This window comes from Pituophis catenifer, unplaced genomic scaffold, assembly GCF_029215685.1.
Source record: "Pituophis catenifer annectens isolate HBS135680 unplaced genomic scaffold, rPitCat1.0.hap2 SCAF_3, whole genome shotgun sequence".
In the NCBI taxonomy this organism is placed as follows: domain Eukaryota; kingdom Metazoa; phylum Chordata; class Lepidosauria; order Squamata; family Colubridae; genus Pituophis; species Pituophis catenifer.
The window spans coordinates 173,276,085-173,292,063 of record NW_027256883.1 but is presented as its reverse complement, the minus strand read 5'-3'; the positions used below and the strand labels follow the sequence as shown (position 1 = coordinate 173,292,063).

The following is a 15,979-nucleotide window of genomic DNA, read 5'->3' as shown; positions in this document are numbered from 1 at the left end:
GGATAAGATAGTTCCTGCCATCTAGACATGTTGTCACAGCAGGACATTGTCTGAACTTTTCCAAAATCTGTCAGCTAGCTCCCACCCCTGCCACAGATCAATGCCCCCTCAACAATCCTCACACTTCCCCAGATATCCAAGCCAGACAAAACCAGCTCACTTGGTCACTTGCTAAATACTGAGTGTCCTTTCACATTCTTCATAGTTTGTCTTTCAGGTATAGTCCTGTGGGCACCTAAGTCACAAATTATTTATCTTCATTATTCCTTCTTTGTGGCATATACTGTTTGGGCGGGGGGTCAGGGATTCTCCCAGAGGCCTCTCACTTGTGGGGTGCCTCAGGGATCGGTTCTCTCCCCTCTGCTCTTTAATATCTATATGAAACCGCTGGGTGAGATCATCCGTGGTTTTGGGGTGAGGTATCATCAATATGCTGATGATACCCAGCTTTACATCTCCACCCCTGACCACCCTAGGGATGCCCTTTCCGTGATGTCCCACTGCCTGGAAGCGGTGCGGGTTTGGATGGGGAGGAACAGGCTTAGACTCAACCCTTCCAAGACTGAGTGGCTGTGGATGCCGGCATCCCGGGATCTGGAGGTTCCATCCTTAATGATCGGAGGTGAAATCCTTGCTCCCTCCGACAGGGTCCGCAACTTGGGTGTCCTCCTGGATTCTCGGCTGTCTTTAGATGACCATCTGACGGCCGTAACCAGGGGGGCCTTCGCACAGGTCCATCTTGTGCGCCAGTTGCGCCCGTTCCTAGACCGGGATGCCCTCGCCACGGTCACTCACGCCCTTGTTACCTCTAGGTTGGACTACTGTAACACCCTCTACATGGGGCTGCCCTTGGGATGTGTCCGGAGGCTTCAGCTAGTCCAAAATGCAGCCGCGCGGGTAGTTACGGGGGCGTCTAGATACTCCCGTGTAACACCTCTCCTGCGTGAGCTGCACTGGCTACCGGTGGCACTCCGGATATGTTTCAAGGTGCTGGTGCTCACCTATAAAGCCCTTCATGGCTTAGGCCCGGGGTACTTGCAGGACCATCTCCAGCCGTTCTCCCATCGTCCTGTGCGCTCTCACAGAGTCGGCCTCCTCAGGGTGCCGTCGGCCAAACAATGTCGGCTGACGACCCCCAGGGGGAGGGCGTTCTCTGTGGGAGCCCCGACCCTCTGGAATGGATTGCCCACTGAGCTCAGGACAGCCCCCGACCTTCTTTCCTTCCGTCGCGAGCTGAAGACGTGGCTCTTCCGCCAATTAAACTGATCCGTTTGGGGGTACACTGGTATAATTTTAAATCGTTTTTAATTGGGTTACTGATTTTAATTTGGTATTGTATTGTGATTTGTATTGAAGTTGTCATTTTGTAAGCCGCCTTGAGTCCCTAGGGAGAAAGGCGGCATATAAATCGCAATAAATAAATAAATAAATAAATAAATAAATAAAAATAAATATACCACCATTAGAATTTATAAATTAGAATTTATAAATCAACCTAAGCATATTTTTTCTTTTTTTCAATTTGCAGCTAAGGAAAAGTTTGGAATAAATAAATGATAACATCTATGTTTGATGCAACATAAATATTCCATTAAATGTACTCTTTAAAAGTACATTTAAAAACTCTTTCTAATTCACTATATCATTTATTTGCCCATATAATCTAGTAAACAACATTTCTCAGAATCTAACAGCATTCTGTTTATCCCTGCCTTTCCATACAAGGTCACAACATGGTCTTTTTTCTTTCATCTTTCCATAAACTGCATGGTTTATAGGTGATGAACTTGGCATGTACTCATGATGTGCAGGAGACTGATTAGATGAAGCAGTTTCTAATGAGATTCACTGTAATTACAGCTTCTTTCTATTCTCCTGCCTCTGATCGGAGAAGTGGAGAAATTCACCATGACGACATGGTAATAGCGTAGAAAGCTAATTAACTGATCACAGGGAGCTTGCAGTAACTCTTTGCCAGCAGTGATGTGTCGCTTTGGATCTTATACAAGGACTAAGCAGATTTCTCTGAAGTCTGGTCTATGGCATATTAAAATGCCTATTCTCACATGAGGCCACTGATAGATAGAAGACTGGATTCCAGTTCCCCTAAATTGTCTGTTATTATGGCCAGGTTGCACAATAATGTGACAATGCATAACCTTTTTCTTTTTTAATTTTACATTGCCCATTTCCCTCCATCTATATTATCATTTATTTATTATTCCTTCTCTATTTCTTTACTCTTTAATATCTTTGATATTAAACTCTTTAATATTATTTGATTCCTTTGAATCAAATTTATGAATTTTTTTTCAGACCAGGAACTCCCTTTTGCTCCTTTGGGCAAAAAAACCCAGACTGATATTTTTAAAAAAATTGGATCCTGAAGGATTTATTTTTCCTTTTCAAATACAATATATCAATTCCAGTTCTCTTCATATAACCACAAGATATTGTACTTAACATTTAACCATTTGGGAAAGTGTAGTACAAAATCCTCTATGCTTATAATAAAGTATTTCAGAAATATAGCACCATCCAAAACACTGGGGATATACAGTAACAAAATCTTATCATATCCCTAAGGTTTGCATGGATATAACACTTATTAGATACTTTACCTTTGTATATGGTGGGATGTGGTGGCTCAATGGCTAAGATGCTGAGCTTGTCGATCGAAAAGTCGGCAGTTCAGCGATTCGAATCCCTAGTGCTGCGTAATAGGGTGAGCTCCCATTACTTGTCCCAGCTTTTGCCAACCTAGCAGTTTGAAAGCATGTAAAAATGCAAGTAGAAAAATAGGGACCACCTTTGGTAGGAAGGTAACAGCGTTCCGTGCACCTTTGGCATTTAGTCATGCCGGCCACATGACCACAGAGACGTCTTTGGACAACACTGGCTCTTCAGCTTTGAAACAGAGATGAGCACTGCCCCCTAGAGTCAGTAATGATTAGCACATATGTGCAAGGGGAACCTTTACCTTTACCTTTGTATGTTCCAAGGACACATCAGAAGATTATAAATTTTGTGAGGATATTGGAGATCAGGATGCAGATTTCTGTAGTATCTGGCCTGAAACCTGAATAAAAGAATCCATAAAACATTTTAACTTATTTGTTCTTCCTTTATTCCAATGAAAGGAGCCAAATACTAAGCATAAATTGAAGCTTATATTGTATATTTAATTTGTTTACTCAAGTAGTTCACAATTTATTATTGTAATTATTGATAGTTATAACACTTTTTTTTTTTAAAAAAAAGGCAAGGATCACCAATGTTCCATTCTTTGACTATTCATCTTCATACCAGGAATGTATCTGTAAACAAAACTAAGTGTATCATATAATTATTGTTTTTGCCACCATTATTATATCCAGAAATAGAACTCAAGAAAGGGAGATGAAGACTCAAATTTGAGTAACTTCATTTTTTCCCCTGCCATTTGTTATCCTTTCTTGCATTACCCTCCCCCTCCCTCCACCTCCTGCTGAGCACATACATAGTGGAAAAAGCACAAGGCTTCCTAATATTTTCTTCTCTTGGGATTAAACAGTTTTGACGATGATTTTGAATAGAAAGGAAAATAATTGATGTAAAAAACATTTACTCCATCCTCCAACCTTCCTTTCTTATATTTGCACATATATACAGCATAATCCAAACTTTGTCTTTCCTACATGAATATGCACATATTCTTATGATTGGTGAGATCTTCTAAATGGAACAGGCTTCTGTTGACATGGCAGATCTTCATCTTATAATTTAGAGAGGGTTTCTCTTGTCTAGAAGGAAAAATAGAAAGGAAGGCCACTATGTCAGCCCCAAGAACCAAAAATGACACGAGGAGCTAATTCTGAGTAGTTTTCTTTATAGATTTTCATCTATAGACAGAATCTTACCAGATCTGTATAACTATAAATATACACTGGGAACTGCCAGGGAAGAACCATTTTAACCCTCTTCTTGTAGTCCAAATTTTCTAAACTCCATTGTCTCTTTGCTTTCTGGAAAGCAGCCCCTCCCTCCTGTGGATCCAGATTGCATTCTACCACAATTATTAGTTTAAATAGAAACTCAGCTCATATGACAAAAAAGCTGGGAAAAAGCATTTCAAATTATTCAAAGAAACTCAACCTTAATGTACTAAAAAAGAGGGTTGGAATTTCTTTTGCAGTTTTCAAGATTATGTCATTTATCTCAAGATTAGCATTAAAGATACTGGGCAAAGTTGATATAATCTTGCTTTTTTGATCTAGCCAGCTAGTATGTGTGTGTGTGTGTGTGTGTGTGTGTGTGAGAGAGAGAGAGAGAGAGAGAGAGAGAGAGAGAGAGAGAGAGAGAGAGAGAGAGAGAGAGAGAGAGATCTTTTATAGGGCTTCTTCTTCAGGCTTTTTAGAGTTTTAGATATTTATATGAGCCAGTTTGGTCTAGTGGTTAAACCTCTAGATTAGAAACTAGGAGACTGTGAGTTCAAGTGCTGCTTTATGCATGAAAGCCAACTTGTTACTTTGGACCAGTCACTCTCTCTCAACCCAACTCATCTATGAATACACAAACACACACACATATTTATATTTATATTGGAAGTAGAGATGGAAATGCAAAATGTTGCTTTCAGAAAGATAGTGTTCTGTTTTTCCTCCAGACCACACAGATGCAATAAATCACTACCAGAACAGTAGAAGAGCATGGAATCAAAATGAAGCTTTACAGTATTATTTTGGAATGTTCCATTCCGAAACTGATATTTTGTACATCTTTAATTGTAAGCCATGCAAAGTCATTTATGGATAGATGGCATACACATTTGTAATTTAAATAAATGAAATTAATACATATTATGGAATTTATTCCGTCCAGGTTTTTTTTTCAGAAAACAAAATTTTGGCAGTATACTTATACTTCAGCAGATGTGAATTCCAAGGTTGCAAAGTCAGGGCCTTGCCACATGTTCCCAAAAATGAGAACTGCAGCATCAGAATTTTTAATCATGATTTAATTACAGTCCAAACTTTAAATGAGGTATGCTTATTGTATGCAGAATTAAAAATGACTTCAGCTGAAAATACATGAATATCCATGCTTTTGTGGGTCATGACTATCAAATACTAGAGTACATCTATTAAAAAAGCATATCTCACTAAAACAGTCATTCAATTGTTTTAGAATGAATCCCAAAGATTCCCATTGTGGCCAATAAATGGTGCTATTCTTTGTTCGTATTTCTTCTAATTAAAGATTGCTTTGTCTTTTATAGGAGGTCAATTAATGAGATTATGTGTGTGTCTGCACCTTCTACCCATGGTCTTGGACCAGTGCATGTTTCTGTTAGTGTGGACCGGGCCCAGCTAGAGAGCACATTACAATTTGAATACATTGATGACCCAAAAGTTCATCGGATTGAGCCTGAATGGAGCATAGCCAGGTACCTAAACTGCCTATAAAATTGCATCAAGAAACAAATCACTTGAAGCAGGGTCCAATTAATTCTTCAGAAAATAGAAATTCAACCAAATTGAAAATTTCAAAGCATTGTTCAAAGCCAAATGATTTTTGCACTTTGTTTTACTAGTGTCTATTTAGGATGCACCTCTAGTCAGGATACTCCCTATTCTTTCCCCAATAATTCAAACAAAACAATAATTGGACAGAAAAGACTTGGCATTATTGTTACTGAGCACATCTAAAAGGCATGGTACAATTTTTTCTTCATAAATATTTTCAATGATCCAGAGCTACCCCAAAAGCCATTTTGCAAAAAAATATTTATCAGCTAGAATCAGCTGAAAATGCTTTGTCTTGTCAAAGAAAATGAAATATCTTCCAATAAATGAAAGTTCTTTATCCCTGCAAGAACAATACATCGAAGTACAATTTTGATGGGCACAGATTTCACGGGCATGGCAGGAAAAAAAATATTTAGCAATTACCATTTTTAAAATTCAACAAAAGCTTTGTTCAAATTTTGAAACCATGTCACTATGGGTGATGACTTTAGAATCAACACTGCCTTTATAAATTCTGGTTTAAGACTGCTCTTCAATACAGAAAAGAAAACAGAGTCTGCGACTTGGCACAGCACAGCCAAGTTCCAGTGAGAGAAAGGTATAATTTATAATTCTCTTCATTTGCTTTCCTCTCAGTTGTCAGCACCCAGCTTCACAGTTCCTAGAGGATTTATTCCACCTGTGTAAATACAGAAGATTTATGAATAAAGGCCTGATCCTTCAAGGAGTATGGCATATCCAGTCCCTTGATTTCCTGGGTTCAAAAGGTCTAGACAATTTAAAGAATTATATTTGTAAAATGATCACATAATTTGCATTTGTCAAGCCAAAAAAAAAAAAGTAAATATAAAAACTTATTTGAAAATGTTTAATCTTTTTCAATCTATTGCAAAAGGACAAAGTATCTGAAATAAGTGGGTCTCCTATCCACAGGCCTCACTGCATTGTTGCAGGGTAATGAAAGGATCTCTTCTCCCTCCCCCCCTCCAGTTAAAAAATCAGAGTTACTAATTCAGCTGCAATTACACCATAGCAATCTGTGAAGATTCTAGGAGAGCAAATGGAGCCCCATGATCACTTCCATCTGCTGAAGAAATGTACAATTGCTCATTAAAGGTTTCTTCCTAAAAAACATTAGAGCAGCGGTTCTCAACCTGCTTTCTAAAACCCTGGGTCAGTTTTTGCACTATTAGTTTTTTCTGACTAGCATACAATATGGCATACAGAAGATGAAGTGTGAGTGTGAGCTCTTTATACTCAGACATCTGAGAAATGGAAATATTTCTTATAGAAATGGATAGTGATGATTTCTCAGAAGATTCAAGACTGGCTTTAGAAATCCTTAGAAGCATTGTGGTGAGCTTCAAAACTTATTGAAGAAAAAAATGGAACTGAACATCTTAAACTGGAATATTAAAGCTTTAAACCTGCAATTTTGAATATATTAGACAGATTAACATGGTTTAATAACTTCTCATTCCTATTTAATTAGGTAGTCAATAATGTTCTAATTTTCTAGATGCACATAAGGCAGAACAAAAACAATTTGAATGACAACAGCTGCTTTCCATCCTAGTTTTCTCTAGTTTATATCTGGGAAAGGAGTAATCTGCAGATTGATTAAATAGGGCTGGTAGATTTTTAATGCACATTCAATTAATCATAGGAGAAACTCAGAATAGCCTTAGTCAGTAGCAACAGTCAAGGCAGATACTGGGCTGAATTAGGTATTCAGACCTTCCTTAGGAATTAGAGAGGCTAAAATCAAAAGTATGTTGAAAGATCACCCCAGAATTGACATAATAGAAATAAATCTTGTTAATATCAGCTGATTTTGTTTGGTTCTTCTCCATTCAACTATTTCCTATCCATCACTTCCCAACGTATCTTCCATGTTAAAGGTTAGAAATAAAATGTGACTTTCAAATGAGTATTCTTGTATTGTGTTAAGCTAGAAGATTTGAAGCAAAGAAATGATCTCCATGTCGGGCTTCAGGCCCGGGTACAGCACGGAAACGGCATTGGTCGCGTTGGTTGATGATCTCTGGAGGGCTCGGGACAGGGGGTGCTCCTCTGTCCTGGTCCTGTTAGATCTCTCAGCGGCTTTTGATACCATCGACCATGGTATCATGCTGCACCGGTTGGAAGAGTTGGGGGTGGGAGGCACTGTGTTGCGGTGGTTCTCCTCCTTTCTCTCTGACCGGTCGCAGTCTGTGTTGACAGGGGGACAGAGGTCGACCCCGAGGCCCCTCATATGTGGGGTGCCGCAAGAGTCGGTCCTCTCGCCTCTCCTGTTCAACATTTATGTGAAGCCGCTGGGCGAGATCATCCGTGGTTTCGGGGTGGAGTACCATCAGTACGCTGACGACACCCAGCTGTACATCTCCACCCCGGATCACCCCAACGATGCCCTTGAAGTGATGTCCCGGTGCCTGGAGGCCGTACGGATCTGGATGGGGAGGAACAGGCTCAGGCTCAACCCATCCAAGACTGAGTGGCTGTGGTTTCCGACGTCCCGATATAGTCAGTTGACGCCATCACTGACTATTGGGGGCGAATCATTGGCCCCCACGGAGAGGGCTCGCAACTTGGGCGTCCTCCTGGATTCACGGCTGTCTTTAGAAGAGCACTTGACGGCCGTGACCAGGAGGATTTTTCATCAGGTTCGCCTGATTCGCCAGTTGCGTCCCTTTCTGGATCGGGACTCTTTACGCACGGTCACTCATGCCCTTGTCACTTCCCGCCTGGACTATTGCAATGCTCTCTACATGGGGCTCCCCTTGAGGAGCATCCGGAGGCTCCAACTGGCGCAGAGTGCGGCCGCGCGGGTGGTAATGGGAGCGACATGGCGTTCCCATGTAACACCTCTCCTGCGCGAGCTGCACTGGCTCCCGGTGGTCTTCCGGGTGCGCTTCAAGGTTTTGGTTACCACCTTTAAAGCGCTCCATGGCTTAGGACCCGGGTACTTGCGGGACCGCCTACTACCACCAATAGCCTCCCACCGGCCGGTACGCTCCCATAGAGAGGGGCTCCTCCGGGTGCCGTCAGCCAAACAATGCCGACTGGCGGCCCCCAGGGGGAGAGCCTTCTCTGTGGGGGCACCTACTATCTGGAACGAGCTCCCCCCAGAGATACGGAGGATCCCGGATCTGCGCACCTTCCGCCGCGCCTTAAAGACCTTACTATTTCACCAGGCCGGCCTGGCCTAATTTTCCCCCTCTTTTATAAAAGATTTTTAAAATTTTAAATATCTTTTAGTATTTATATATTCAATTTTAAATTGGTTTTAAAAGTTTGAGGTTTTAAATTTGTCGGGGCCAAAATTATTTAATTTGATTTTATTCTATTTTTTAAATTTTGTATTGTATGTGTTTTTATTGTCTGGCTGTGCACCGCCCTGAGTCCTTCGGGAGTAGGGCGGTATAGAAATCTAATAAATAAATAAATAAATAAATAAATAAATAAATAAATAAATAAATAAATAAATAAATAAATAAATGTTTTTTATTTGTTTGGCCTCATTTTAGCTCCATAGCATCCATTGTTAACATCTCTAAAAAATGGGAAAATAATTTTACATGGAAAAATAATTATCCACAGATGAAACCAAAAAACTATTACTATGGGAAACAACTGTAGATGGAGTCAAAGCAATGGAATATTGATACACTCAATTGTGTATTAATGCACTCTGTCACCCTAGGCAACCTACAGAAAATGTCTTATTGAGATGAACCAACATTTGTACTTACCAGAAATATAGACACTGAGCTCAACTCCAGTTCCTCTTGATATATTAGCTTCATTAACCTAAAGACTTCTGCTTTCCTTCAGTGGCCACACACCTGTCACTGTTACAGGGTCCAACCTGGATGTTATACAAGAGCCCAGAATTCGAGTGAAGTACAACGGCAAAGAATCTGTCAATGTAAGTATCTGCTTTTACCAAAGATTGAACGTTTTCTTAACCCAATGGTTATATATCTTGGCTGATATATAAGTTGTAGGCTGGTTGTTTTTCAAAATTATCTTTAATCTCTTGAAAAAGAAAGGATTGTTATTCAAATATTTAATAAATTAATAAATATTTAATAAATTAAATATTTATTTAATACTTTTAATTTGCTTTTAACTTTTATATTTGTGGATTTTATCTTGGCTGTACACCGCCCTGAGTCCTTCGGGAGAAGGGCGGTATAGAAATTTAAATATAAAATAAAATAAAAATAAATAAAAAATAAAATATAACACTGATTTATTTTGTTAATGAGAGCTAAGAATTGCATTCATAATAATAAAAATTCATTCTAATAAGTATTTTATTAATATGGATTTGATTCTAATTTATTATAGCATTTAACATAACTTTGGCTACAGCGGAAGGAGCCATGGTGGCGCAGTGGCTAGAATGCAGTATTGCAAGCTAATTCTGCCAACTGCCAACAATTCAATTCTCACTGGTTTAAGGTTGACTCAGCCTTCCATCCTTCCAAGGATGGTAAAATAAGAACCCAGATTGTGGGGCAATATGCTGATTCTATAAACTGCTTAGAGATGGCTGTAAAGTACTGTGAAATGGTATATTCACAGTGCTATTGTGCTATTGCTATTGCGATATAAGATGGAAATTCTTGCTTTCCTATGAAGTTACTGCTAAGCTTTCTACATATATATGAAAACAGTGGATCTTATTTTCTGATGCCACACCAATCATCCTGCCATTTTTTTCACTCTTCCACCCTATTGATGCCAGTTACTCTCTATCAGCCCAAGCCACCTCACAGGATTGTTGTTAAGGGAAAAACAAAGCAAATATGTGGAGGAAGGAGTATTAGATATGTTCAGTTGTTTATAAAAATAATAAAGGCAGGAATAAAGTTAAACATTGTGAACTGATTAAAGCAGAATATAGCTTATAGAAGGAAATATAAAAAATTAGGGGAGAGGTCTCTGGGAGAGTTCATACTTCCTGTGCCTTTTCATAATCCCTACATCCTAAATCTCCAATGTTCTTAAAAATGCATGAGCAGCTATATTTTATGTTACATTGGTTAGATTCCGTTTTAGAGTCCTTATCATGGATAACCTTAAGAGTTTGTTTTTATTTTATTCTATGGAGCCTTATCATACTGTATAGAGAAACTGCATTTAACAGGGAACAATGACAGCATATGGTACTTGTGTCATTGTGGGGCCCCACCATACATCATCCGAGGCACACAAAAAGCCAGCAGCAGAAGGCAGAGATGCTCCAAGTAAACAAGGTTGAAAAACAACAACAATGGTAGTGATATTTTACTGACTCTACCCTTCTGAACACCTGCTTCATTTGAACAGAACAATCCTGGAGAACTATCAAAGCCTCAGAGAAGCAAGTGATGGAAGAGACTTTTTAATTGTAAAATTGGCTCTGCCCCAGACCAGCTTGTAGATGTATCTCTCTACGCTGTGACATAGCTTCTGTTCTGTGTATTTGTTTCTATCCAGATCTGCAGCAGTTCAAGTTTTTATATACCTATGCCCTTTCTTGACATTTACCTCTATATAAAACCTTTTTAAAACTCCCATTTTAGACTATTGTTTTAAATGTTTGTATTCTTGAATGATTTTTTTTAATTCAAACTAGGATTTACATTGCAATGTGATTTATGTCGTATTTCCATTGCCAAAACAATGTATCTCTGATCCATGACAAATGCATTCGTGACTAACAAAAAACCTTCACAGCTGTTCAGATATTTGTCAGCATTTAGATCAAACTCAGCCTTTGTGGGCAAATTTTGAAATCTACATATGCAGCTATATGCAGAAAAAAGGAGGAGCGTAGAAATAGACATAATCTCATTGTAAGGGCACAATTACTTTCTGACCGTAAGGGCCTGAAAGATTTCCTAGATGGTGTATTTCATTGATTCAGTCATCCCATCCAGATTCAATGTGGTTGCATCAATATATATGTTATCACCAACAAAGTATATCTGGAGAAATGAAGGCTGCTGCTATCCCACCACGATACTCCCTATCCTATGGTAGACCTACCCCTGCACTTTGAATGTTGGCATAAAATTTCCCTCCTTCACTTCTCTGGCTCCAAAAGATGTCATTTTGAAGCATCCATTGTACTTCTGGGCAGCAGAAAGACAGTCTTTTCCCTTTAACTGGTGTTACAGTAGAAGAAACAGATTCGTCTGAACTGAGGAAGTCAGTGTAAGAAGTGAGTTAGGGCTGGGACACTATGCAGGAGAAATTTGGTTCACAATCCATTGGCTCAGTGGTGGTTGGTGATTGAAACTCATAAGGAATATCTCTTCTGCTGCCTTGAATCCGGAAACAGTTCCATAGGTAGAAGGCGTAGACATTTTGGTAAAGTAGCGACATTTAGTACTATAAGGAGCCCCAGGCCGCTCCTAAGTGAAGGAGTGGAATGTCTGCCAGTTTGACCTGAGGAAATGGAATTTGAGGCAAATGGCAGTTGGAACCTTTCAGGTGGGGAGGGAGAGTAGAATATATAACTCCTTAGCATCAGAGCCTGTTAATATACTGTATATGAATATATTGTATATGAAATATTAATGATCTGATGGTCATTTTGAAAAATCCTTTGATAGCAAGCACCTAGAAGCCAAGAGGAATGTACGTGCCAAATTTCAAGTTTGTATACTTTACCGTTCTGGAGATTTCATGATGAGTGAGTGGATTTCGCTTTTATATAAATAGATACACATACACACATATACATATACTGTACATATACATATACATGAATCCCTAGAGCAAGATATAGAACTAAGTATGTCAATAGACAAATGCAAATGGTTCACATTGAGAAAAATGATTTTATGATCAATTGTGATCTGCAAATATCTGTATTTTCAAGAATACCACTGTATAAAAGCCACACATTAGAAATGTCAATTGTGAACTTTCAGCCATGTAGTCTAACTTCATTCATAAACACAACTTTTAATCTAGTTGATAATTTTCATATTTTTAAAGCCTTATTGTTTATTTAATATTTGGGCTTTATGTTGGTTCAGTGTTGGTTTCAAGTGAGGAGATATAATTTAATATGTAACTTGATAGAAGAAGAACTGCCATTCAGTTTTAAGTTTTAAGACTCTTTCTCATAGTTCCCATCCAAAGACTTGGCTATAATTCAAGCAGAGCAAAAAATGTACCTGCATATATACTTCTTGCTTCTTAAAATTGTGATGGTTTAGGAGGTTTTATGTTTCTGAATTATATCATTTTACAAAACATCTGGAACAATATATAGAAATCAAATTCTCTGGATCTTTTAGAACTTCCAGAGCTGTTCTACAAGGAAACAGCTTCATTTTACTACATGGAAATAGAACTTTATCCAAGGACATGTCACTGGCAGTATTTGGGATACAGATCTGATAAATAGATTCTTTGATAGGATTGGATATTAATTAATAAGAACATGAGAAAATAAGATGTCAGATTGATGAAAAGCATATAAAGACACACTGCTGGAATATTTGGTTAGACAACCCCTGGACTTTTATAATGATTATGATGTGTGTGTGTGTGAATGTGTGTGTGTGTGTGTGTGTGTGTGTGTGTGTGTTGTGAGTTTTCACACAAAACAATGAAGCTTCTGATTATTATTTTTGAACATTAATTGTTGAACCATTTTTCTACCCTGTTTCCCCCAAAATAAGACATCCCCTGATAATAAGCCCAATTGGGCTTTTGAACGCATGGCAATAAGGCCGAGCGCTTATTTCAGGGTTCAAAAAAATATAAGACATGGTCTTATTTTTGGGAAAACACAGTACATTTGTCAATATTATACCAGAAACAGTGAAATTAGTGACTACATACAGTTATTTGCACTCTGATCTCATTAATTTCAAAGAAATTTAGAAGTTGCAGGATCCAATAAGGGTCAATCACTGGAACCAGAGGTTTTGTCTTCCGACCTTTTGGACTCGTGCTGGAGCCCATCTTCAGGGAACTTCTCTCTAGCAGAATGTGTGCTGATCTGTGTGTGGTATTTACAGTGCCTGTTGTAAGTGGCTTTTTAGATGTTGATTGGTGTGTGTTGATGACAGGCTTTTAAATCATTAGCTGTCATTTGCTTGTGCTGCCCAACCCTCGCATCCTAAGTACTTGATAGGCTGGTGGTAATTCAGCACTCCTATTGAGTGATGAGGGGCCTATTTTCCAGGCTTCAATCACTTTCCTGGCTGTTTTTTTCCTGCTCATCCAACGATCATGGTAGCTGCAAAATTGAATATTAAGAAATCTTGGTGATGAAAGAAAAGGAAGGGAGGGAGGGAGGGAGGGAAGGGAGGAAGGAAGGAAGGAAGGAAGGAAGGAAGGAAGGAAGGAAGGAAGGAAGGAAGGGTGGGTTTCCTTTAACTTGAATGTATTATTACCTTTATAGTCTGCATGTGTATGTTTATAACTAAATTGGTCTTAGTCTTAGATCCCATTCTTAATGCGTATGAGAAATCTATATAAGCAGTTTAGGTTATTCAAAACCCCATTTCTATTCCCTTGATGCTGGGAATATCATGCTAGTAAGTATGATATCTTGTGAAGGTTTGCTAACATGATCTTCACTGACCTGTAAACACAAATGTGAAGCATTGATTTCTTTTCCTGTGTAGTGCTTCATTTTATTTTCAATGGCACTGTGGTAATTTTGAAGTATAAGAACTCAATTGTGGCAGGTTCATTGCACATTTCACAAGTTGCCACATCTTCTAATATACAGTATTGATCCAAAATAGTTGTATATTTATACAAACATAAGAGGAAGATGTAGGTAACAGAATAGATCTGATGTATTATCATACAGTCATAAAATTCACAGGTGACCACAAATAAGTTATTATCAGATTGTGGTCTATCTAATTAAAGGATATGTGCTATTTCAATAAAAAATTGTCTTCCAACCCCAGAATCTGGTATCATTTCTAGCTATCATTCTGACAAAACCTATAATCCATTTTTAATAAAAAGAACTATTTCAGATTCCCTATAACACTGATTATTTCTTGTGTACTAAAAGCTCTATCCAGCTTTCCAGCATCATGGATGTCTATTGGTTGTTTCCTATATAGATAGGGTATTTTTAAAATATGGTAATAAACAAAAGGAAATGAAAAGCTTATATTTCACCTCTAGAGTCATTCTCACAGAATGTTCTTCCTTCCATGTGATAACTTGTTGACAGAACAAGTTATCACATGGTTTGGAAAAAGATTTGATACTTCAGTCTTGCCAAACTAATTAAGGGGGAATCATGATGTGGCAATAATTGAAAAGTATTTAATTCAAGGTATAACCTTGCCTTAATTCTGTTCTTCCAGGTTTGTAAAGTCGTGAATACTACCACCCTCACTTGCCTGGCTCCTTCACTTACATCACAGTACCGACCAGGTCTAGATGCTGTTGAAAGACCTGATGAAATTGGATTCATCTTTAACAATGTTCAATCTTTACTGATTTATAATGACACCAAATTTATTTATTATCCAAACCCTACCTTTGAACTGTTGAGTTCTACTGGCATCTTGGACCAAAAGCCAGGATCACCCATTATCCTGAAGGTAAAGTGATGACACAATCCAGGAGACTTATTTACATACACAAATTCAAATCTACCCTGGAAAAAGTATTGTCCCACATGTAAAATCTTGTTCCCGTTTCTTATATGAACCTGTAAATTTTCTGTATTGTTTATAGTTACTGTATTTAAGAAGATTATATCTGCATGTTTAAAATCATAAACTCTGCAAATATCACAAATCTGCAAATTTTGTCTTGGAAACTTGTGGGATTTTGATTTCACACAAATATTTGAGGGAGGGGTTGATTTGAATTTCTTTAGGAAACTTGAAAAATAAACTTGAAATGCTCTCTTTGCTGTCACTCCTTTATTTCCTTCATAGGCATTTGTAGAAACTCACAATGACCAAAAAAAAAAAAAAAAAAACCAACCAATTGATATAGTAATGCAAACCTCTTATGTATTTGCAGCCGAATATTTAATACAAGTATATAACTCAAGATATTTGATGTATATATGGCAGGCTGTACCCTTCCCCCTGTTGCCTACATTTCCCCTTCTAATTATACAAAATACATCACAAAACATTTTGTTTGACATGTACGTTTCTATCACATAGGAGTTTACAATTGTAGGAATCTATAAGTTGATTTATCTCCGCTACATATAGCCAGGTTTTCCTTTGCGTATCATGTAATCCTGGGCTAAACTCTGAGCTTTATATATCAAAACAAAAGTTTAATAAACTGGGCCTAGCATCTAATTGTTAAGAACATTTTAAAATATTTTAGATACTCTTACTGATATGTCACAAGTCTGTCAAATACTTTATTCCTTTTCTTGTGAAGATAAATGTAACCACTCTGCACTTTTATTTGCCGGTATTTTACAATACTGCATTTTGAGAACCAAACCTACATCAGAT

The 15,979-nt window shown here is 38.1% G+C and overlaps 1 protein-coding gene across 1 annotated transcript in view; it reads left to right on the top strand.

Annotated features, from left to right (window-relative positions):
* Positions 1–15,979, top strand: part of PLXNA2 (plexin A2) — a 420,814-nt gene that overhangs the window by 336,557 nt on the left and 68,278 nt on the right. Inside the window, exons 15-17 of the mRNA XM_070941568.1 lie at positions 5,258–5,425; positions 9,342–9,435; positions 14,855–15,094. Coding sequence (XP_070797669.1) covers positions 5,258–5,425; positions 9,342–9,435; positions 14,855–15,094 — 502 coding nt within the window. The remainder of the gene's footprint in view (positions 1–5,257; positions 5,426–9,341; positions 9,436–14,854; positions 15,095–15,979) is intronic.